Source organism: Cinclus cinclus, unplaced genomic scaffold, assembly GCF_963662255.1.
Source record: "Cinclus cinclus unplaced genomic scaffold, bCinCin1.1 SCAFFOLD_32, whole genome shotgun sequence".
NCBI lineage: Eukaryota > Metazoa > Chordata > Aves > Passeriformes > Cinclidae > Cinclus > Cinclus cinclus.
This window is the reverse complement of record NW_026912098.1, coordinates 2006176-2030625: the sequence shown is the minus strand read 5'-3', so window position 1 is coordinate 2030625 and position 24450 is coordinate 2006176. Positions and strand designations below refer to the sequence as shown.

General features: G+C 47.2%; 2 protein-coding genes across 2 annotated transcripts; one reads left to right on the top strand and one right to left on the bottom strand.

The window, feature by feature from the left end:
* Positions 1-3074: 3074 nt before the first annotated feature.
* LOC134057296 (olfactory receptor 14J1-like) lies at positions 3075-17100 on the bottom strand. The gene is made up of 6 exons (XM_062514289.1): positions 16999-17100; positions 12438-12465; positions 11353-11582; positions 11197-11250; positions 3206-3869; positions 3075-3100 (listed from the first exon to the last, which is right to left on the bottom strand). Exons 1-6 carry the CDS (start codon positions 17098-17100, stop codon positions 3075-3077), a joined length of 1104 nt encoding a protein of 367 aa, XP_062370273.1.
* A 6041-nt stretch (positions 17101-23141) lies between these two features.
* Positions 23142-24104, top strand: LOC134057295 (olfactory receptor 14A16-like). Its single transcript, XM_062514288.1, has one exon. It carries the CDS (start codon positions 23142-23144, stop codon positions 24102-24104), a length of 963 nt encoding a protein of 320 aa, XP_062370272.1.
* The last annotated feature ends 346 nt before the right edge of the window (positions 24105-24450 follow it).

Sequence of the window (24450 nt, the reverse complement as noted above, 5' to 3'; positions counted from 1 at the left end):
TGCAGTGGGCACCACAGCTCATCAGGTTTGTGTCCTTTGGGGGTCAGGAACTGCTGAGACTCAGAGGCAGAGAAAGGTTTCTCTTCATGGCCAACATAAGTAATATATCAATGATATAATTTAATAAGAATACAATTTCTTCCCTCAGCTCTGTGCAATGTAAAAGCAGTATCAGATATGTCCACCATGCACAAGGGATTTCCATTCAGAAACAGTTTTAGAAAAAGACATTAGAAAGGGTGATTCTATTACAAATGAAAACACAACTAAGACTGATGTGAAATTATCAGAGAACAAGTGGAGAAGGAAATCTGGGAGCAATGGGAGGGCCATAGAACCATCTGGTCTAGTGAAAAGACATCCTTAGACATGGCCATTTAAACAGGAGAGCAGGTAACACCCAAATGGAGAGGGACATGAAATAATAGACAGCATAGTAGTAACACAGGTAGAGGGGAAGAGCAGGATTTCTTCTCCTGTCATCAGTACATATCCAGGAAATTTCTGTTCTCTCCTGGTGGGAAGACATGGATATCTCTTCAAGTACTCAAATGCCCCAGCTAGTGAGATGTGTTCTTGCACCTTGCGAGTGTCAGGTTCCCCACACCCCCAGAGGGCTCCTGTCCCATAAAAATCTGCTCTGGCCCATTCCAAAATCGAGCGCAGCATTGTTCCAGGATCATCAAGGTGCTGAGGATGGAAGGGACCTCAGCAAGTCTGCAGCCCAAGCTGTCAGAAACTGGGTCAGACCAAGTGGTTTAAGGCCAGATGTGATCAGAATTTGATTATCCAAAAGAAGAGTGATAGGGCATTATCTGAGAACCTGTCTGAGCCCGTGGGAACAAGACTTTTCCACATGTCCTGTCTGATCTCCACTCTTTCCCCATTTCCACCCATTGTCTTTTGTCTCCCCCCAGGCCCCCCGGTGAAGATCCTGGCTCTGTGTTCTCCATCAGCTCCTGGCTGGCACTGCCAGGCTGGGATGAGGAGCCCCTCAGCCTTCCCTGCTCCGGGCTGGACAAGCCCAGCTCCCTCAGCCTCTGCTCACAGCCAAAGGGCTCCAGCCCCACCTTGGAGGCCCTTCCCTCACCCTGCTCCAGCTGCCAGACATCTTTCCTGCCCTGGGCAACCCAAACCAGGCCCCAGTGCCCTGGATAATCCACGTCCTTGATGTCCTGGTCCCACAGCCCTGGGTGCTCCTGCCCTGCCTCGCTGCCAGGGCACACGGCTGCCTCCTGCCCAGCTCCTGCCCACCAGGAGTTTTCTGACAGGGCCTGGTGGATACAGGGAGGGCTCTGGATGTTGTCTACTTGAACTTTAGCCTTTGACACCATATCCCACAGCATTCCCTGGAAAAGCTGAAGCCTGTGTCTTGGAGCGGTTCACCCCTCCCTGGGCTAAGAACTGGATGGACATCGGGGCCCAGAGAGTGGTGGGGAATGGTGCCACATGCAGCGTGTGTGCAGTGGTGTCCTGCAGGGATCAGTGTGGGCCCAGTCCTGTTTAACATCTTTATTGATGATGTGGAGAAGGGAGCACAGTGCAACATCAGCAAATGTGCAGATGGCACCAAGCTGGGTGTGAGTGTGGATGTGCTGGAGGGCAGGAGAGCTCTGCAGAGGGACCTGGACAGGCTGGATCCAGGGCCCAAATCCAACAGGGTGAGGTTTAACAAGACCAAGAGCTGGGTCCTGCACCTTGACCACAACAACCCCTGCAGTGCTCCAGGCTGGGGACAGAGTGGCTGGAGAGGGGCCAGGCAGAAAGGGACCTGGGGGCAGTGATGGACAGCAGGGTGGACATGAGCCAGCAGTGTGCCCAGGTGGGCAATGGCACCTGGCCTGTGTTATAAGTGAGTTATTGGAATTGATAGAAATAAATTTGATTAGATTTAGTATAATTTATTTAATAAGTGATAGTAAGTAAAATAGTGTTGGGTTATTGGGGAACTTTTGTTTTATTAATGGTTCATGATTTTTTATTTGATAGTTTTGATTTATATATTTTTTAATTTTTTGTGTCATGTATTTTTTGTTGTGTTTTGTGTATATGTGGTGTGTTGTTAGGGGGTTTTTTTTGTTTTCTAGTCGTTGTGAAGATGAAGGTTTTTCATTATTTTGGTATTTTGATGAATTTTTATATATTTCTTATATAATTTATAGGATTTTTAATTTTTTTTTATTATATTGGATGGTTGTAATTACATTTCATGTTTGTAGTTAGGTTTTATATTTGTAGTTAAATTTTGGGAAATGTATATTTTGGGCTTTTTTGTTGTTGTTAATTAGGTTTGGTGAATTAATATTGATTGTATTTTGTTTTATTATATTTATTTTGTTTATTGAACTGTTTTAATTTTTGATGATCTAGAATTCGAGTTTTAGTTAAGATTGGGGGGTTTTTGTTGGTTTATATTTAATTTGTGTGAGTATTAAATGGGTAGTTTTTAGGTGGACTTTTATAATAGTAATTATTTTGTTAAGAATATATGGTTTAAATGATAATTTAAAATTAGTAATATTATTAGTTTGGTAAGAGATGATAAGAGGGTGGTAAGTTATGGGGAATGGTTAAACTATGATTTATATTAATTTTGTTGGGGTTTTTTGTGTTTTGGTTTTTTTTTAAATTTTTTATTGTAGTTTTGTTACGGTATTTTGTGTAATTTTGGTATGACTTGTATATATATATATAGTATTTTTTTTAAGACTAGTGTAAAGTTTTTTTTGCTGTAAAAATATTAATGGATGAGGAATGGTGTGGCCATCAGGAGCCAAGCTGCTGTGCCACCCCTGACCTGCCCCCACCTCTGCACACAGATATTGCTGCTGCAGCTCTAGAGAAGGGAGCAGAAGGAAGCTCCAAAGAAAGGAGAACTCCAGTAAAAACAGTTTTGGGAGATCCTTTAGTTCATTTCAAGCTACAGAGAACAGAGCCCGTCCTGGACAGAGTCTGGGGCCAGAGCAAAGGAGGAGAGACAAAATAATATCACAAATATGGGCATGATTTTGTGCAAAATTATTAGACTAAAACAAATGTAAAATCTTCCGGCAATGAAGGAAAAAAAAGAATTCTCAAAAATTACTCATATTACAAGTGACTAGGAGAAATTGGCAACTTGCACAAATTGGAAAGGTTCACTGTTTCTGAAACCATCCAGTCATCAGTGTCCACAGTGCAGCCTTGAGCTCCTGGTTCCTCAGGCTGTAGATGAAGGGGTTCAGGACAGGAGGAACCACTGAGTACAGAACTGACAGGGCCAGATCCAGGGATGGGGAGGAGATGGAGGGGGGCTTCAGGTAGGCAAAAAAGGCAGTGCTGAGGAACAGGGAGATCACAGCCAGGTGAGGGAGGCAGGTGGAAAAGGCTTTGTGCCGTCCCTGCTCAGAGGGGATCCTCAGCACAGCCCTGAAGATCTGCACATAGGAGAAAACAATGAACACAAAACATCCAGAACCTAAACAGGCACTAACAGCAAGAAGCCCAAGTTCCCTGAGGTAGGAGTGTGAGCAGGAGAGTTTGAGGATCTGTGGGATTTCACAGAAGAACTGGCCCAGGGCATTGCCCTGGCACAGGGGCAGGGAAAATGTATTGGCTGTGTGCAGCAGAGCATTGAGAAAGGCACTGGCCCAGGCAGCTGCTGCCATGTGGGCACAAGCTCTGCTGCCCAGGAGGGTCCCGTAGTGCAGGGGTTTGCAGATGGACACGTAGCGGTCGTAGCACATGATGGTCAGGATGGAAAACTCTGCTGAGATGAAGAACATAAAGAGAAACACCTGAGCAGCACATGCAGAGTAGGAGATGTTGTTGGTGTGCCAGAGGGAATTGTGCATGGCTTTGGGGACAGTGGTGCAGATGGAGCCCAGGTCAGTGAGGGCCAGGTTGAGCAGGAAGAAGAACATGGGGGTGTGCAGGTGGTGGCCGCAGGCTACGGCGCTGATGATGAGGCCGTTGGCCAGGAGGGCAGCCAGGGAGATGCCCAGGAAGAGGCAGAAGTGCAGGAGCTGCAGCTGCCGCGTGTCTGCCAATGCCAGCAGGAGGAAGTGCCTGATGGAGCTGCTGTTGGACATTTGCTGTGTCTTGGCATGGGGATCTGTAAGAACAGTAATCATGGAATAGTTTGGTTTGGAGATGACTTGAAATATCCCAGCCCAGCTTGGTGTCACTTTCCCCCCACTGCCTGCCCAGGGCTCTGCTGCCTGGAGCTCTCCCTGCCAGCTGCTGCTTCCCTGTGCCCAGGGCTGGGCCCTGCCAGTGCTGCCAGAGCCCAGCCCAGCCCTGGGGGCTCAGCTCTGCCCTGCAGACCCCTCCCAGCACAGGGCACTGCCAGGGCCAGCTCTGCCTCTGCAGGCTCTGATGGCAAAGTCAGAGCAACCCTGAGGAGGTTGGAAAAGCAACACTGATGGTGCCTGTAAGGGACCCTGTGCTGATTTCTTTCTTTGCCTGGTTTATTCTGATCTGAGAGAAATTGTTTTTATTGTTCTCAACCTGAACAGATATGTGAATTTCAATGTTCAATTTTCCATCTACGTGACCCTGAGCAGTAGATTATAAAATCAGGATTTTCCCTTTTATGCAGCCCCTGACTTGCTGTTCTCCCTTTATAATCTATTTGGAAATGTTCTGTAGATAAATGTCATGCTGGGATCAGTCCTGATCACTGCACCATCCTCACCACACAAGGAGAACACTTCCAAGTCTCACCAGCTGTCTCCCTCCACCCAGACCTTGTCCCCCAGTGCTGGCAGCAGCTCCCAGGGCTGGCTGAGAGCTGTCCCTGGCAGGCAGCAGAGTCCCTGCCCAGCACAGCACCCTGGGCTGCAGGACCCTGCTCTGCAGGACAGCCCTGGGCACCCCTGGCTGCTCTACAGGAGAGAGAATCAGAGAATGTACTCACAGAGTCTGTGGGCATTGGGATGTTCCAGCTTTAGGAGATCCCTGCAGGAGCTGCAGCTGCATTGTCCTGCAGCCAGAGGCTTCCTGTGTCCAGGGCTGGGAGTGATTCTGCCCCAGGCACTTGTGAGCATCTTCCCAGCCCTGACTGATTGAAGCTCTCTGTGCCTCTGTGCTGTGCCTGGGGTGGCTGCAGGCAGTGCCCCAGCCCTGCTGTGCTGAGAGAAGTGATTCTCAGCGAGAGAAATGTGATTTTGAAACTCTTTTTATTTCCCAGAATCACCCTATGGGCCAGGAGCCAATCTGAGCTCAGCAGCACAGACACAGCCCAAGGACTTTAATGAACCTCTTGGGGCTTTGGTGCTGTTTACATCAGACTCAGTCCCTGAGAGAGTGCTCAAAAATCTTCTCAAATATTCGAAGTTAAAATTAAATTCCAAAGTTTTTTGAAGTTTTAATGGGTGCCATTGAGGGACAGGACTGAGAAAGTGTCCCCAGGATCGAGTTAGAAAGGAACAGTGGAGGCAGTGATGACAGGAGGGGACAAACAAGGGAAAGGTGTCTGTGATGCTGAGCAAACCTGGATGTGTCTCAGCAATGCCAAGGGCCAAGGGCTGAGCCCCAGCCCCTAGCAAGGCAGATCCTGTCCCTCCCTCCTTGCTCAGGGCTCTTCCCGGGGCACTGGGCTCTGGGGATGTGCAATGCCAAGGGCAGCACCATGGGGCGGCCCCTGCCAGGCTGCTGAGCAGGGACAAGGAGGCAATGAGGCCCCAGCACAGCAAGGCTCACTTGTCCCCTGCTGGCCAAGGGCCCAGGGCCAGCAGCCATGGCCAAAGTGCTGCAGCACTTGGCTCTGGCAGGGCCTTTCAGCTGCTGCCCATCCCTGTGCCCTCTGCAGCCCAGGCTGTCCTACGGTGTCCATGCCCTGCCCCTCTGTCCCTGCAGGCTGTCCTCATCCCCCGGCTGCCCCACCTGGCTGGCCCCTTCCTTTGCTGACAGCTCTGCGTCCTGCCTGCCTCTGCCTGCACACACAAAGCCTTGGGCTCCTCCAGATTCCTTCTGGGGGACGTGCTGCACTCAGCCCTACTCTGGGAGGGAAATTCTTTTCTCCTTGGGTCCTGTCTGGGCTCTCCTCTGCTCTCCTCAGTTTCACCTCCATCGTGCACAGAGCTCCTTTGTCTCTATATTGTGGTCATGTGCCCAAAGCCTCCAAAACCACCCTTGGGTGATTTCTGGGCCCTCTTAGAGGTGTTTGCAATTGAAAACATTCTGTTCATAGTCTACTGAAAAAAACAGAGGAACAAGGCAGCCAGATCTCTCTGTTCTGCCTATTTCCTTCTAGGAGCTATGCTTGGATACATGGAATTTTGGAGGCCAATTTTAGCCATTGCCTCTGGACAAGAAGCTAGGTTTTTTTCCATAGAAAGGAAGGAAGTATGCACCAGTGTTTCAGGGGCGAATGAGCATTCACCACCGGAGGCCAAGGCCAGCTGGAGCGGCCTTGTCTTGTATCTTTTGCCTTAGAGTAACCCTTTTATATATGGAAGTTTTAGGGGGAGCTCCAGTTTCAGCTATGGGTTACAGGAAACGCAGATGGTTCTTTTCCATAGGAAGGAAATCACAAAGTCTCAGTGCTCCAGGGCAGATGAGAGGCAGCCCTTGACATGCTAAATTCAGCTAGACCTGCCAGGTAATCTGTGGGAGTCCCAGTCACCAGAGCTGTTCCATGACCCCTTGGTTCCATGGGACCCCACAGTGTCACAATGGTCTCCACGATTCCATGGGGCCTTGCAATGCCACAATGTTCTCCATGGATCCACAGTGCCCTGCAGGATCACAGTGACCCTTTGGCTGCACGAGGCCCTGTAATGCAACAATGGCCTCTTGGTTCCACACAGCCCTGCTGCTTCACACCGGCCCCTTGGCACCATGCAGCCCAGCAGTGCCACAGTGATGAACTTGGTTCCAAGGGGTTTTGATGGTGTCACAAAGTGTCATTTCACAAGTCCTGAAAGTGTCACATTTGTCTCCATGGTTCCATGGGGCCCCTCAATATCACAATGGTCTGCACAGAAAGGAAACCACAGAGCCCCAGTGTTTCAGGGGCTGACAAACTTCAGTCAGCAGAGGCCAAGACCAGACAGACCTATCTGTGCTAGCAGCATTTTGTGGGAGAAACCCTTGAGGATAGAAATCTGGGAGGAAAAGTTCCCATTTTGGCCTTGGGTGCTTGTACAGAAGGGCTGGTTCTTTTCCTTAGGAAGGAAAGCACTGAGCCCCAGGGTTTGAAGGAAGGTGAGAGCTGGCTCTAAGGAAGACAAGGGCAGCCAGACTTGTTGGTAATGGCAGCTTTTGTCTGCGAGCTTTCCCTGGATTTTGGGAATTTTGGAAGGGGAATCTAATTTTGGCCATGGATGCTTGAATGAGAAGGACAGTTCTTTTCCATTCGAAGGAAATCCCAGAGCCCAAGTGTTTCATGGCAACACGAGAAGAGACCCTTGACATGCCAAGGGCAGTTGGAGCAGTCAGGCCAATCCAACCAGACCTGTTCCCTGTTCCCTTGGATCCACAGGGCCCTGCAGTGTCACAATGGCTGTGTCATGTTGGATCCTTGGTTCCATGAGGCCCAGCTGTGTCACACTGGCCTCTTGTTTCCAAGGGGCTCCACAGTGTCACAGTGGTTCTTCGCTCCCATGTGGCCTTGCAGTGTCACAGGGGTCTCCTTGGTGCCTTGTGCCACCAAAATGGACCCTTGGTTCCATGGGGACTCACAGTGTCACAAGGGTCTCCTTGGTTCCATGAATCCCTTCAGAGCCCCTCGATTCAACGAGGCCTCAAAGTGTCCTCATGGCCTCCAGGATTCCATGAGGCCCCAGTGTCACAATGGACCTTTGGTTCCATGGGGTCCCACACTGTTCCATGATTCCTTAGTTCCATGGGGCCCTGCAGTGTCACAATGGACTCCTTGGTTTCGTGGGGCTGCAAAGTGTCACAGTGGCCCCTTGGTTCAGTGACAACTGTGATGCCTTAAGCTTTTAGCCTTGGTATTTTTCAAATCCTGTACTGCATCAGTGCATACCTCTAAATGCCATAGAAAATGTCAGTTTACCATCTTCACATTTTGATCAGGCAAAACAATTCCTCCAGGCCTGAAACTCAAGGACACCCTACAGCCGCAGGGTCTGAAAATATAAATAAACATGAATTTGGGGGAGCGAACTGGGGTAACATGGCTTCATTCCCTGAAGCTGCAAAGGGAGAATTAACCACTGATATTGAGACAGACCAAACTTACAATTTTTTTAAAATTTAATGGGGACCATCATTTTGGTATGTAGGCGCTAGCCAAGAATTGTGCCCAGACAAAAGTATCCAGGACACAACTATTTGGCTGTCTTGCCCTCTGTTGATTTGGTTAGATTATGAGAAGAATGTTTTTATTTGCCAGCAACATGGAGAGGGCCCAAAAATCTCTCAAGATGGTGTTTGGAGGCTACAAACAAACGACCACTATATAGGGACAAAGGAGCTTTGTGCCCAGAGGAGTGGAGACTGAAGAGAGCAGAGGAGAGCACAGACAGGACTCGAGGAGAAAGGAATTTCCATCCCATGGCAGGGCTGGGGCCTCATTGCCTCCTTGTCCCTGCTCAGCAGCCTGGCAGGGGCCGCCCCATGGTGCTGCCCTTGGCATTGCACATCCCCAGAGCCCAGTGCCCCGGGAAGAGCCCTGAGCAAGGAGGGAGGGACAGGATCTGCCTTGCCAGGGGCTGGGGCTCAGCCCTTGGCCCTTGGCATTGCTGAGACACATCCAGGTTTGCTCAGCATCACAGACACCTTTCCCTTGTTTGTCCCCACCTGTCATCACTGCTTCCAGTGTTCTGCTCTAACTGGAAACTGGGGAAACTTTCACAGTCATATCCCTCGGTGGAATCCATTAAAACTTCAAGAAATTTTGGAGTTTGAGTAAGACTTTGAGTTCTTGACAAGTTTTCTTTCTGCTCCCTCTCAGGGACTGATGTCCAGGGACTCAGCACTCTTGGAACACCCCAGCTCTACAGACAGGGCAAGTGTGAGGAATTCTTCTGAAAGATATTATTACATTATCAGTCTCGTAAAGGGTGAAATATAAGAGAGGTAAAACTACATGCCAGTCTATCAGAAGCCAATGTATTTCCTGATTGCAATGCAATAAATAAATATTTTTCAACCTATTAGCTTTTGCCAGACAATAGCGCTGATATTTCTAACATAAATCAAATATTATTGTATCCCATGTGGTCTTGCCACAATGCATCTTTTACAGTTTAAATCCTCCAAAATATCTGCTCTTTTTTCAAGGCCATCATTTGAAATTTGTTTCTAGTTCAATCTCTCTCTCTACAATGCCTTCTCTAGTCCATGGCCTTTCTAAGTCAGCACACCTCATCTCAGAGTTTGCATGCACATGAACAAGACTGAGAGAGCTTTCAGTCAGGCTTTGAGAATCCTTTACAAATCCATTTCTCACAAGTATCAATCACAAAATGCTACAATGACCTCTGCTCTAGAGACAACAGTAATAAAATGCAGCCTTGATAATACCAATGGAGATTTCTAAGTTCTTTGACATATTTCTCCATAAATGGAGTTGAAAACTTTCCTGATGAACTGCACCAGAGCAGAGGGAAATCAAGGCAGAACCGTGGTTTGATAGGAAACCTCTCATGAATTCAGTCATAATCAAAGTCCAAAGTTTCTGATATCGTTCATGGGTCCCATTGAGGGACACAACTGAGAAAGTGTGCCCAGGTTCCAGTCAGAGCAGGAAATTGGAGGCAGAGATGACAGGTGGTGTGGGAAATGCAGGCATGGAGAGCTCCCAGGGCCTGGTGCATACAGGCTGAGAGATAGAGATGGATCCAAGGCTTGACCTAAGACCTTGGAGAAGAATTGGAGAGTTAGAGCATTTAAATAAAATAGACACAAAACAAGAATATAAGTTTGTAGTTTAAGTAGAAATGTGTTTTAAGCAAACAGAGATATGTATTATGTAAGCAAAGCAGTATGTTAAGTAAGATAGTAAAAGATTATAAAGATTAGCAATAGAACCTGTTATAAAGCTAAAAGCTTAAGATGCATTAGTGAGGGTTTGTGAAGTGTTTTATGATTGGTTGAAAAATGACACACTGCAGCAAAGCCATGGGAAGGAAAGCAATTAATGTCTGGTGTCAAAAGACACTAGCAAAGTTCATAGAAGTATTGGATTGACTAACAACCTTACATATGGCATTGTAACTAAGAATAGATGACTTCTGAAATTATGGTGTTGGATGTAACACCTTTAATATCTCACCCTTCAATGAGACTGATGCAATAAAGCAATAAATAATTTCTTTTACAACATCTCTCAATTGCCCCATCTGTTGAAATTTTAATCTCCTGATAGGGATTTTTCAGACATCAGGAGTGCTCCATTGAATTGAATAGGGATGTAGGGACACCAGGTCTCTCCTGTTGAAGTCAATGTGGATTTAAGGAAATCACATTTGCCCTACTGATATCAATGAAGATTTAGGGAGACCAGGTCTATCCATTCAAGTCAGTGGGGATTTTGTGGCCATTTGGTGCAAAAACTGGAAAAAGTGGATAAATTTGTAGAAAATCTGGGGAAAATCTTGGGCTGAATTCCAGGAATTTCTGCTCCAGAATTGTGTTGCTGACACTCTGGAAAGTCCTGAATGAATTCCTGGGAGGCAATCCAGAATCTCTGACCCCACATCTGTGGCCTTTTCTGGAGCTGTGCATCCAGGCAAGTCCAAAAATCTCCATTTTCAGCCCCCAAATGGGATTTTTAGCACCAAAAACCTTGGGGAATCAGGTCTACATACTGAAGTCAAAGTGGATTTTTTGGGGACACCAGGTCTACCCCCTAATAGAGTTTGATTGGGAATGGTTACAGGCTAAACTGGGAGCACTGGGAGTAGCAAAGGTGGGGCACTGGGATTACTGGGAACACTGGGGCAAAAGTGGGACCACTGGGGCAAGAGTGGGACCTCTGGGAGGGATTAGTAGAGATAAATGAATATAAATAGGACTCCAGGTCTACCCCATTGAAATCAGTAGGGATATAAGGACAGCTGATCTGTCCATTAAAGTCAATGGGGATTCAGGGACACCAAGTCTACCCAGTCAAAGCCATGAGGATTTTTGGGACACCAGGTTTGGGGGGGCCCAGGTTTTTTTTTTGGTTGAAACATTTGTCCAAGGGGTAACCAGGTGTATCCATGTAATTTTTGAGATGGTCCAGGATATTTTTGGGGGTACCCAGGTGTATCCACGTAATTTTTTGAGCAGTACCCAGGTGTATCCAGGTGATTGCTGGGGGGATCCAAGTAATTTTGAGCAGTACTCAGGTGTACCCTGATCATTTCTGGGGATATCCAGGGGGTTTCCTTGGGGCACTCAAGTGTCCCAACTTACCCTGACAGGCTGGGAGAAGATGACAGCCCAGTCAATGTGGACAGATGACCCTCGGTGGCAGAACTGCCAAAAGGGACCCCAACATTCAGAGGGCAGCCCAAAAGTCCAGGTGAGGGCCACAGGGGTGGGAGAGAGGCCCGAGTTACCTGAGGAGAGGATGCAGCACAGGTACACCGAGGTGTTTTGGTCTGTGGGGTTGGTGAAGACAGAGTTCTGCACCAGCTCCAGCTCTGGGGTGGCAAAGGGGGCACCCCAAAATCTCAGGGGGGCAGTGGGGGACACACCAATATGTGAATACCCAGGTGTGCAGGAGTTCAGGTCTATCCATAAAAGTCAATGGGGATTTAGGGACACCAGGTCTATCCATTAAACCAAACAGAGCCCACCATCTCCCACTTCATGTGAAGGAGAGGTTGGAAAATTTGGGGATTTTGGATTTCCCCATAAAGTTCTGGGAATTTTTACAGGGAATCCCTCTCCTTCCTTTAGCACTGGCCTCGCCCTTTCTGGAGCTCCTGGTGAGTGCAGGTTCCAGGCTGAGAAGTTGGAGAAGCAGTGGCTCAGCAGGGCTCCAGTGAAGGCTAGCTGGGCCTCGGGGTCCTGCCCAGCTGCCAGTGCCTGCTGCTGTTCCCAGGCATGGACTGGGAGGGCACCAGTATAAACCAGTAAGCACTGGGAGACACCCCTGAGCCCCTGAGTCCTTTGGCAGCAGCTCCCAGTATAAACCAGTAAGGATTGATGTGCCCAAACCCACTTCCAGTGTGGTCTAGAGGCTCCAAGTGTGGTCTAGTGAGATGGGGTATGGTTTTGAAATACATGGTATATATGGGTTTGGAAATTCAGAATTTTAGAAGCCTATAAGATGCTTAAGCAGGTAGAGGGGAAATAGAACACATGGCAGGAACAGTATGGAACAAACCACACAGGAACTTAGTTGCCAGGAAAAAAAATCCATTAAGATAAGCTATACTGTGAAAACTCAGCAGAGCAAGACCTGGCTATTGCACAAACCCTACAGAGCAGAAACCTGTGGCTCCAGAAACCAGCCAGGAGCAGACGCGTGGTTTTGAGCAGGACAAGCTGACCTGAGGCAGAGCCAAACCTCCACTGCACCTGCCCAGAAGGAGAGGTCAAACACTGATCACTGAGGAAGACACCCGGCCTTCATCCCAAAAACCACCGGACACGACCTCCAGGAGGTGTGGCAGCTAATTATAATACAAAGGGAGAGAAGGTGGAGATGGGTGGGCAGGGAGGTGTGGGCTGGTGGGATCAATGTGTATTTCTACCTGGAACCTGTCTTGACCAGGTATGCATGGTTTGGAGGAGATATCCCCTCCACGTGTCCCAGCTGGAAATAAAACATACTCTCCACAATTTTGGTTGTCAGCTCCTGATTCCTGAAATCAATTGGCAAGGCCAGCCAGGAGCTCTTTGTCTGGCTGCTGAGTGCATTGGATATGGACATCCCAGTGTGCCCTGGACTTTTTTCTGGAGGGGATCTCCACTCCCTGCTCCCTCACTGTGGAAGCAAACAGCCAACCTCCTATTCACCCTAGAAGTACATTTTATTAATTATTTTGGGGGTGGCACCAAGGTAAGGAGGCCACTAAGACACTAGGGACACCTGCTCATGGTGATTGGAGTTTTGTGTTTGCATCACTCTAATTTTGGTGGTGGAGATTTTGGATTTTGGGTAACGTTTTCTATGTTTTCTAAGGTGGACTTTTGCAATACCTTTGATGTCACACTACCCTCTTGTGTGATTAACTGTAATTGCAGTGGGTTAGGATTTCTGTTCTTTTCTGAGGACTCTGTTGTTTTGGAGGTATTTCTGCCCTCTTGTGTCTATAACTCTCAATGACAGGGAAGTGATTTTTTGGGATACTAGGGAGAGAGGGATGTAGGCTCGACCAAGCGAGGAAGCCCTTTTCAGGTGGTTTCAGCTTGAGCCCCTGGATTTCTTGAGGGACCAAGGGAAACTTGTACGGGTGGTACAGGAGGATGGAGCAGTTAGAGCAGGTATATTCAGGAGGAATAGTCTCAGATTCAAGAGAGAGTTACCTGGCTTTTGATTGGGAGCAACCTCTAATCAAAAGGGAACCTAGAAGGGTTAGACGAGTTCCTTGCCTTGCATGTGGACTAGCAATTTGGGCACCAAGGTGGCCTCCAGCCTGGGTCCTCCTACGGTGCCATTGGTGTAAAAGGAAGTGGTAATGCACATCTAGGAGGTGGGTGCCTACATGGCCCAGGTGTACCCTGGACCCAGGGCATCATATTCAGGAATTCATTCATGTGGAGTGTGAGACTGTGGAGTTGATCTGTGGAAAGAGTAATTCAATCCCCGAGGGTTGGCATGTTTTTGAGGACCACTGGGAGGAAGTGAAAGAACATTGCCAGCAGAGTTTTGGGAGAGGAGATAAGGGAAATAAAGGAGATAAATCAGGAGGACCCAGCAAAGCAAAAAAGTGCCAAGGAGGAGCCCTTTAGGATGCATACTACCCCATTGGAAGGAAGTTGTGGGGAAAAGAGGAATGGAGAGCAAAGGGGTTTTAATAAAATATTTTCATCAGTGGTGGCCTCTGCATACATTAGAAGATGAGGCAAAGGGGCCATTAAATGGATGCACAAACTATAACACCATGTTGCACTTAATGTTATTTTTTAAGGTGGGAAGGAAAATGAGATGAGGCATCATATGCAGAAATGTTTTTCACCTTATAAAACCACCCAGAATGGCAAAAGGATTGTGGTATTAATCTTCTACAAGACCTACTGATCCTAGCAATGGAAAGAGAAAACAGAAGGGTCCTGCATAAATTCAAACAATGCTGCTCAGCCTGTAGTCTTGGTCAGACATGCAGTAAAAATATAACAAGGTGTATGATGAAGAAGACTCTGATCTGGATGATGTCCCCTCCTCAATCACTGGAGTTGGGTGGGAGCCCAGGAAGGGCACCAGATCAAATTCCAATGCTCCCAGGCAGTCCAGTGTCCTCCCATACAAGGGCAAACCTAGGGAACAACCAATACTTTTGCAAACACCTCTTAGAGAAGCAGTGGGACCAGATGGAGCCATGATGTTACTGAAGGTTCCCTTCAATACCAATGATTTGGAAATTTGGATAAAGAATTTAAAGGATTGAAAAATGGACCCTGCAAGTATAGCTGGACACTTCTGTTTAATAGTAAAAAAGATAACCTGGATTGAAATGATTTTACAGTTACTGTTACATAGAATGACAGAAACAGAGAAACAGCTGATTCTAAAGGTATTTGGGGATTTGGCCGTGGAGCACTATAAGACATGGGGGGAGGATGTAAAGGAATTTTTTTCCCTCCAGGATCCAAAGGGGGATGTGAATAGAATGGCAGAAAGACAGAAGTTACAAGAATATCAGGAGTGGATTGCAAAGGGAATAGAGAAGCCATCCCCAAATCTATTAACTGGTCAGCTTTGTGTGCCATTAAACAAGGTCCCTTTGAGTCACCATCTGAGTTCTTGGACAGGCTGAGAGACACAATGTGTCATAGTACACCTTTGGACCCAGAATCAGACACTGGAGTACAGCAGTTAGCTTTTTATTTGTTTTAATTTTAGTTTTAGGTCAATCCACCACTGATACAAGACATAAAAAATTAAAACCCACTGAAGGAAGAAACTTCGAAATATTACTGGATGAAGACTGGAGGGTGTTTAGCAATTGAGAAGAAGGGAATAAAGGGAAACAAGAAAGGGTGATTGCAGCAGTTAAAAGGGAAGACAACAATTTTTAAAAGGGGCTTCCCCTCCCCACCTGGGGATAAACCAATGTGCAATCTCTAAGCAATGAGGCCACCGAACAAATGAATGCCCAGAAAGCTGGGAGAAGGGAAACAAAGGGGCATGAGTGGTAGCAAATGTAAATAAAGACTGACAAGAACCAGCGTGGTCTTCCCTAGCTTATGATCCAGTTATAACAAAGCTAGGGGAAAGAGAAAATCAAAAGCAATAGAATTTCTGATTGATACAAGGGCAACACATTCACTTTTAAACACAGCTCTAACTCAAGTGGGAGAAGATCACAATATAATTAAGGGAGCCACCAGCCAAGCTGAAAAGGCTTATTTTTGTGAGTCACTAAAATATAAATTGGGAAAACAATTAAGCTTGCATAAATTCTTATACATGCCTAATTCACCACATGCACTCCTTGGAAGGGATTTGCTTGAACAATTGGATGCAACAATCAGATTTGGAAAAGGGGAGATTGCTCTGGAGGTGTATACTCAACAATATATTCAAATAATGAGTTGACTTTTAGTTGATGCTCCCATCGAATTAAAAATGGGTGAAGATCTCACTGACCAGGTGAGCCCTGGTGTGTGGGCCACTGAGAAGCCAGGAAGAGCTAAAAATGCATCACCAGTAAGGGTAAAGCTTAAAGAGGGACAATGAGCAGTAAAGACAAAACAATATCCCTTGAGAAGAGAGGATAGGGAGGGAATCCAGACGGTGACAAAAAAAATCTTGCAATGGGGTCTGTTAAGGGAATGCAAATCTGATTTCAACACTCCCATATTACTGGTTCATAAACCTGATGGAACATACAGAGTAGTCCAGGATTTAAGAGCACTCAGTAGAATAGTAGAGGATTTATATCCTTCTGTAGCAAACCCATATACTTTGTTAACAGCATTGACACCAGAACTAACCTGGTTTACTGGTTTAGATTTCAAAGATGCTTTCTTTTGCCTCCCTCTCTGTGAAGCCAGACAAAAGGTATTTGCCTTTGAATGGGAAAATCCTAAAAGTGGATGAAAGACCCAGCTCACTGGGACTGTGCTGCCTCAAGGATTCAAGAATTCCCCCATCATATTTGGTAACCAACTCACCAAGGATCTCGAGTCTTGGGAAACACCACGCAGGAAGGGGAGACTGCTACAATACGTAGATGACATCCTGATTGCCACTGAGACAGAAGATACTTGCATGGCTTGGACTATAAGTCTCTTAAAATTTTGAGGCTCCAAGGGTACCCAGTTTCTAAAAAGAAAGCCCGGACAATGCAGCAAGAAGACACTTACTTGGGGTATAAAATCAGTGTGAGGCAAAGGGGCAAGCCCAAAAAGAAGGCTTTATGCCAGACAACAAAACTACAGATTGGAAGAAACTGAGAACTTTTCTCAAAACGACCAGGTAGTGTTGCCTTTGGATCTGTAAGTAGGAGCTGCATGTTAAACCCCTGTATGCAGTAATCAACTCCAGACAGAAGCATCTGCAATGGGACAAAAAGGACATGGGAGCCTTTGAACAAATGAAAAAGGCCCTGAGGCCAGCTCCAGCTCTGGGACTCCCTGACGTGAGTCAGCCTTTCTTTTTGTTTTCTCATGGGAAACAGGGAATCACCCTGGGAATGTTGGCACAAGATTCAGGTTCATATCACAGAGCAGTCAGCTACATCTCCAAGCAATTGGATGGGACTGCAAAAGGGTGGCCAGGATGCCTTTGTGTGTGGTAGCAGCAGTAGTGCTAAATATCCAGTGCTAAATATTGAAAATTCACCTTGGGACAAAAAGATGACTGTGTTGGTGTCCCATAGAGTGTCTGCAGTATTACAAGTGAAGGGCAGGTACTGGCTTTCTCCACAGAGGTTCCTGACATACCAGTCCATACTGGTGGAACAGGATGATGTGGAGATTGTGGTCACTAACATTGTCAATCCAGCTTCTTTCCTCACTGGGAACACAGTGGAACCAGTACACCATGACTGCTTGGAAACCATCAAAGCAACATACCCAAGCTGCCCGGATTTGAAGGATGTTCCTATGGGAGATGCAGAGGGCTGGTTCACGGACAGAAGCAGCTATGTCCTGAATGGCAAAAGGCATGCAGGATATGCCATCACCACCTGACATGAGGTAATAGAGTTGGAACCACTGCCTGTCAATACCTCTGCACAAAAGGGGGAAAAAATCGCCTTGACCTGAGCCTTGGAATTGGCCCAAGGTAAGAATGTGAACATAGACATGGATTCAAAGTACACTTTTGGAGTTGTGCATGCTGATGGAGCAATCTGGAAGGAAAGGTGACTATTGAACTCTCAAGGGAAGAACACTGAAGATGCAGAAGAAATTCTGAAATTGCTGGAGGCAGTACAGCTCCCAAAGAAAACAGCAGTTATGCACATCAGAGCACATGAAAAGGCAAACTCAGAATTAGAAAAGGAAACGAGCTGGCAGACAGGGAGGCAAAAGAAGCAGCAAAAAGAGAGGTAAAATTGGAAAGAGCTCTAATCCCAAATGGGAAAAACTCCCTTGCGTGTAAACCAAATTCTGACAAAGAGGATCTGAAGCTAATTACAAATTTGGATGGGACATAGAGTAAAGATGGTTGGGTCCATTCTCCAGAAGAAAGGGTAATCATACCTAGCCATCCAATATGGTCTGTAATAAGGGAAGAGCACAGGAAAAGGCACTGGGGAGCAGAGGACTTGTATGAACACTTCAGTCAGAACATCATGGCTAGAAATTTATACACTATGGTATAGCAGGTAAATCAACAGTGTGACCTCTGCCTCCAGACTAATCCTAAAAGCTCTCCAAAACCAGAAATGGGTGAAATTGGGAAGGGGAATGTACCTGGCCAATTATGGCAAAGAGACTTCACAGAACTCCCAAAAAAGAGGGGTTTGTTATTTTCTGGTATTAACTGATTCCTTTTCAGGATGGCCTGAGGCTTTCCCTGCTAGAACTGCTAAGGCCCAAGAAGTGTTCAAAGTATTAGTTAAGCAGATAGTACCACAATTTGGGGTTTCCAGCTGCCATTTCCTCAGATAGAGGACCCCATTTTATCACAAAGGTGGTACAGCAGGTTAGTTGTACTTTAGGTATAGATTGGACACTACATACCCCATGTCATCACCGGTCAAGTGGACAAGTGGAGAAGATGAATCATTTCATCAAACAGCAAATTCTTAAATCAGGACAGGAGGTCAATCTGCCTTGGCCTCAATCCCTTCCTTTAACCCTTTTACACAAATGAACTAAACCAAGGACAAAGAAAAGGCTGAGTCCTTTTGAGATCCTGTATGGGCGACCTTATGCAATACAGAAGGAAATATCAGCACACATAGGGGAAGAAAGTAAAACAGAATATATGGTGGACCTAGGGAAACAAGTCAATAATATCAGGAATCATGTATAAGGAAGCCGGTGTAGGGGATTGGATGGACCAGCCCATAATGTGCAACCTGGAGATTATGTGTATGTGAAGTCTCTTACAGAAAAGACTTTGGAACCACAGTGGAGAAGACCATACCAGGTGCTCCTCACCTCCTTCACCACCATCAAGGTCAGAGAACAAGCGGCATAGGTACATCACACTGGGATTAAAAAGGCTTCACAGTCACCATGGAGAATCAAGCAGGTGCACCCTGGGAAGCTGTGGCTCTCAGGATCACAGTCACGGCTACAGCTACAGTTTACATGTGGAGGAAATGTAAACGATGACTGAGATATCTGCCTGGATACAGAACAAAGCATCTGTCACTTGGAAATCCATTCAGTCAACCCAACAACCTGGTTCTTACATATAGGATTATATACAGGATTATGTATAGGGTTGTGTATGCCTCAGAACAACGTGCCCCACCATAATAGTGGACAAGCTCGTTATAAATGAAACACAATCTAATTTGTGCATTTGTAACTTTGTCAAAATTGAGGGATGCAATTTCTCCTAGTGGGTACCTGTATTATCACATCAGTATATAAAGGCAAACCAGACAGCTGAGCAGGATGTATTGCCTGTGCCCATAGGAATGAATCTCACTCTAGTTAAAGAGCTACTAAAACACAGAGATCTTCAGGAAATTCTTAAAGAAATTAAAAACATGGGCAAGAAGACCTTGATTGAAATACACCATGACACAGACTATAAGGAGGCCTTAGAAGGTTGGAGGGAGACACATCTCACCACTGGTGGGATGTACTTTTTGGGTGGTCTCCTACTGCAGCCAGGTTTATAAACTGATTGTGTCATCCCATAGAAGGTTTTAGTTCTGGTTTGCTTAAATAGTAGGTTTTTTTTTCTTCTTGGTTATGATTTTCTGGAATTTGAAACTGTCCCAAAGAATGGCTGCCTATGGTGTTATCTAATCAACTAGTTAAAGACAGTCGTAGAGAGTGCGATAGGTATCTTAGAAAGCAAAAGAATTTTCATCATTTAGAAGAAAAATAAGGAATTGAGATGGGGAATATATATGATTTTGAAAATTCAGAATTTTTGAAGCCTATAAGATGCTTAAGCTGGTGGAGGGGAAATAGAACACATGGCAGAAACAGTATGGAACAAACCACACAGGAATTTAATTGCCAGGAAAAAAAAAAACATTAAGATAAGCTATATTGTGGAAACTCAGCAAAGCAAAACCTGGCTATTGCACAAACCCAACAAAGCAGAAACCTGTGGCTCCAGAAACCAGCCAGGACCAGACGGGTGGTTTTGAGCAGGACAAGCTGACCTGAGGGAGAGTCAAACCTCCACTGCACCTGCCCAGAAGGAGAGGTCAAACGCTGATCACTGAGGAAGACACCCGGCCTTCATCCCAAAAACCACCGGACACGACCTCCAGGAGGTGTGGCAGCTAATTATAATACAAAGGGAGAGAAGGTGGAGATGGGTGGGCAGGGAGGTGTGGGCTGGTGGGATCAATGTGTATTTCTACCTGGAACCTGTCTTGACCAGGTATGCATGGTTTGGAGGAGATATCCCCTCCACATGTCCCAGCTGGAAATCAAACATATTCTCCACAATATTGGTGTCAACTCCTGATTCCTGAAATCATTGGGAAATGTGGAGCAATGTTGTCCTCACTGGGTCAGATGTCAAGGCACAGCTTCTCTGAGCAGGATGAGCCTCCTGAAGAGAGACCCTGGATCCATTTCAACCACAGAATGCTGCAATCACCTCTGCTCTAAGGAGAACAGCAATAGAATACACTCTCTAAACTAGGAATACATATGTCTTAGAAGTTCACTGAAATATTTCTCCATAAATGGAGTTGAAAACTTTCCTGATGAACTGCACCAGAGCAGAGGGAAATCAAGGCAGAGCCATGGTTTGTCAGGACTTGCTTGATCCCAATGAGCCCCGTGGTGCATTTGGTGTTGAGCTCTTGACCTTCAGGGCCTGAAAAAAGATTGCACAATTCTTTCCAGGAGTCCAAGTCAGAAGAAAAACCTAAAGTGTCTCAAAGCATTAATGGGTCCCACTGAGGTCCATCCCCAACACAGGATCCTCTTGGACTCCTTGGAGGAGGGAATTGGAGGCCATGATTCTCCAAAAACCTCCCAGACTCAGAGAAGAAAGGAAAAAGGAAAGTACCTCAAAAAACTGAAGAACCTTGTAACACTGATGAGCCCCACAGAGTGTTGTTACTGAGGAGCCCTCTCAAGAGACTAATTAAAGCAGAGAATTGGAGGCCATGTCTGCACAAAGATCTCAGAGACTCCAAGGCAAAAGCAAAACCCCAAGTCCATGGAAAAACCTGCAGTCCCTGAGAGCATGAAGGAGCCCCCAGGGCCATTCCTGACCAAGGCTCCCCAGGGACTGGTCCCAGCAGATCCCTGAGGCCACTGGCATGTGGGGGGATGCTGAGGGCAGGACAAGGGCTGACAGTGCCCAGCCTTGCTGGGGCTGTGCCAGGAGGCCCCAGTGGCTCAGGACAAGGTGTCTGCTCACAGCCCTTGCTGGCACAGACCCTGCTGTGCCCCAGGCCACCAAGACTTGGCTTCTCTTTGTCCCCTCCTGTCATCTCTGCCTCCAATTTCCTGCTCTGACTGCAACCTGGGCACACTTTCTCAGTTGTGTCCCTCAGTGGGACCCATTAAAACTTTTAGAACTTTTGGAGTTCAATTCTGAATTGGAGTTCTTTAGAGATTTCTCCACCTCTCTCAGGGACTGATGTTCAGGGTCTGGAGCACAAAATCCCAGAGAGGTTCATTAAAGTCCTTGTGCTGTGTCTGTGCTGCTGAGCTGGGCTGGGATCCTGGCATAGAGGAAAATCCTGGCAATCAGGAAGAGCTTTAAAAACCCATTTCTCTTGATGAGCAGCTCTTCTCCCAGCACAGCAGGGCTGAGGGCACTGCCTGCAGCCACCCCAGGCACAGCACAGAGGCACAGAGAGCTTCAATCAGTCAGGGCTGGGAAGATGCTCACAAGTGCCTGGGGCAGAATCACTCCCAGCCCTGGACACAGGAAGCCTCTGGCTGCAGGACAATGCAGCTGCAGCTCCTGCAGGGATCTCCTAAATCTGGAACATCCCAATGCCCACAGACTCTGTGAGTACAACTCTGTGTGTTTCTGGTGCAGGGGAGATGAAATGCTCAGGAAGCTCTGACATGCTGAGGGTTTCTGATATGGCATAGAATGTTTCCAAGGGAAGGATTTTGATAAATATGAAGAAATTTCCTAAGACATTGTATTTGGTTTTCTAGTATAGCAGAATGGCAGGGAGGGAGGGGATAAATATTAAAGGTAATATGAATTTTCACAAATGCCTGAGGCATGCAAACTGTTATTTTTAGTGATCACTAGGTACACAGGAGTTTCTTAATGTACTTTCAGCCATTGCCCTCTTGCCCTTTGCTCGACCCATCAGGCTCAGTCTGACCTGTCCTTTCCCCTTCCTGCAAACAGAACCTGCCCCCAGCCAGTGCCCTGCAGACAGGCAGGGTTCTGTAGGGACAAGGAGAGTGCACAGAGATTTGGGGTGTGTGAGTGCTGGTAGGGAGACATCAGGGACAGGGAAGGATCTCCACGAGGAAAACCTGCAGGAAGCAGAGAGAAGATCAGGCACTGATACAAAACAGAAAACCAGAAAAGTTGTGTCACGGAGAGTTTAGAGATATCCAGAGGATCCCCTGCACCAGTGCAGCCCCTCGGTCTGAAGAAGCCCCCTCCCTCCTGTCCCCCAGCCAAGCCTCTGCCCTCAGGGCTGGGGCTCCAAGGTGTGAAGCCCCTCCTGTGCAGGCAGAGCTGCAGCAGAGCCGTGGGGCAGCTCTGCAGCCCCGGGCCCAGTTCCCTCTGCAGAGCACAGGGCTGGGAGCAGCTGCCCGGCACTGGGGGCTCTGGGAGGGGGCACAGCTGGCTCAGGGTGACGCTGTCCCCAGTGCCCGGCTGTGGGCAATGCTGTCAGTGCAGCCAGGGAAGGAGCTGCATCTCCCTTACTCCAGTGACATCACTGGGACACTTGGAACTCTCCCTGAGATTTCAGTCCAACCTCGGAGCTTTAATCATGGATGCCAACCTTTCCAAGAGCATCTCTGAGTTATAAATGAATGGGGAAAGGCAGAGCTGTTCTGGCACTACACATGCTGTTGGGTTGGTAAAATGAGCAACAGGAGTCCTTGGTTATAGATGTGGTGCCAGACTCTGGTGGATCCATCTGTTCTCAGGAGTAGCTGTTGGTTTTTAAGGGAAACATGGGAGGATAATCACCCTCCACCTGAACAAGGTTAAAGCCTAGAGAAACTCTGAACTGGTCAGAATGAAGAGCCTTTGTCCTGCTCCCTCCACTCACCACTCTGCCTCACAGAACATGCTCTGGTCTCCCTGAGGGGAGCAGAAATGGTGAGATTTCTCATATCAAGAAATACTAGGAGAGATATGGGGGAAGTTTACAAATCTACTCTGAAATTCTTAAAATGTAAATTGTGTCTATGTGTGTGAGAGGAGAGGATGTCAGGGAAATGGCTTTGATTTTGGTTACAGGTGTGTCCTCTATCTCTTCACTGTCTCTTTCTCCATGACAGAACCCAATGCCCAGAGTGCAGAAATGTCCAACAGCAGCTCCATCAGGCACTTCCTCCTGCTGGCATTGGCAGACACGCGGCAGCTGCAGCTCCTGCACTTCTGCCTCTTCCTGGGCATCTCCCTGGCTGCCCTCCTGGCCAACGGCCTCATCATCAGCGCCGTAGCCTGCGGCCACCACCTGCACACCCCCATGTTCTTCTTCCTGCTCAACCTGGCCCTCACTGACCGGGGCTCCATCTGCACCACTGTCCCCAAAGCCATGCACAATTCCCTCTGGCACACCAACAACATCTCCTACTCTGCATGTGCTGCTCAGCTGTTTTTCTTTGTGTTCTTCCTCTCAGCAGAGTTTTCCCTCCTGACCATCATGTGCTACGACCGCTACGTGTCCATCTGCAAACCCCTGCACTACGGGACCCTCCTGGGCAGCAGAGCTTGTGCCCACATGGCAGCAGCTGCCTGGGCCAGTGCCTTTCTCAATGCTCTTCTGCAAACAGCCAATACATTTTCCCTGCCCCTGTGCCATGGCAATGCCCTGGGCCAATTCTTCTGTGAAATCCCCCAGATCCTCAAACTCTCCTGCTCACACTCCTACCTCAGGGAACTTGGGCTCATTGCTGTAAGTAGTTGTTTGGTATTTGGTTGCTTTGTGTTCATTGTTTTCTCCTATGTGCAGATCTTCAGGGCTGTGCTGAGGATCCCCTCTGAGCAGGGACGGCACAAAGCCTTTTCCACCTGCCTCCCTCACCTGGCCGTGGTCTCCGTGTTCCTCAGCACTGCCTTTTTTGCCTACCTGAAGCCCCCCTCCATCTCCTCCCCATCCCTGGATCTGGCCCTGTCAGTTCTGTACTCAGTGGTGCCTCCAGCCCTGAACCCCCTCATCTACAGCCTGAGAAACCAGGAGCTCAAGGCTGCAGTGTGGACACTGATGACTGGACAATTTAAGAAGCATTAAAGTTGTAGCAAATTTCTGCATAGCTCATGTAATAAAAGTAATCTTTGCTAGTTCTCTTTGGATTTTTTTTTCCCTGTTTTTTATCTGTGTTTTCAGTTTTTAATATTGTCTATAAACCAAGCCCATTGTTTCTGCCATCTCTCCTTTTTTCCTCTCCACATTTACTGTGACACACAGATTGTGTCAATGCAGAGCTGTGCTCTTGATCATTTTAAATGAAATAAAGGATATGCAAAAAGTCTTTTCATGGCAGATGCTCCTTGTATTCCCTCCTCTGGAGCAGAAGCAGCAATGTCTGTGTGCAGAGCTGGGGACAGATCAGTGATGGCACATCTGGCCACACCAT

Excerpts from the sequence above, each read along its gene's own strand:
- LOC134057296 (XM_062514289.1), bottom strand. The coding sequence starts at position 17,100 with ATGGTGTACTGGTTCCACTGTGTTCCCAGTGAGGAAAGAAGCTGGATT. Across the intron at positions 3,870-11,196 it reads AATTACGTGGATACACCTGG|GACCTGGGCTCCATCTGCAC; the intron begins GTACCCCCAAAA and ends CTGGCCCTCACT. Across the intron at positions 3,101-3,205 it reads CCTGAACCCCTTCATCTACA|TCACTTGTAATATGAGTAAT; the intron begins GCCTGAGGAACC and ends AATTTCTCCTAG.
- LOC134057295 (XM_062514288.1), top strand. The coding sequence starts at position 23,142 with ATGACAGAACCCAATGCCCAGAGTGCAGAAATGTCCAACAGCAGCTCC.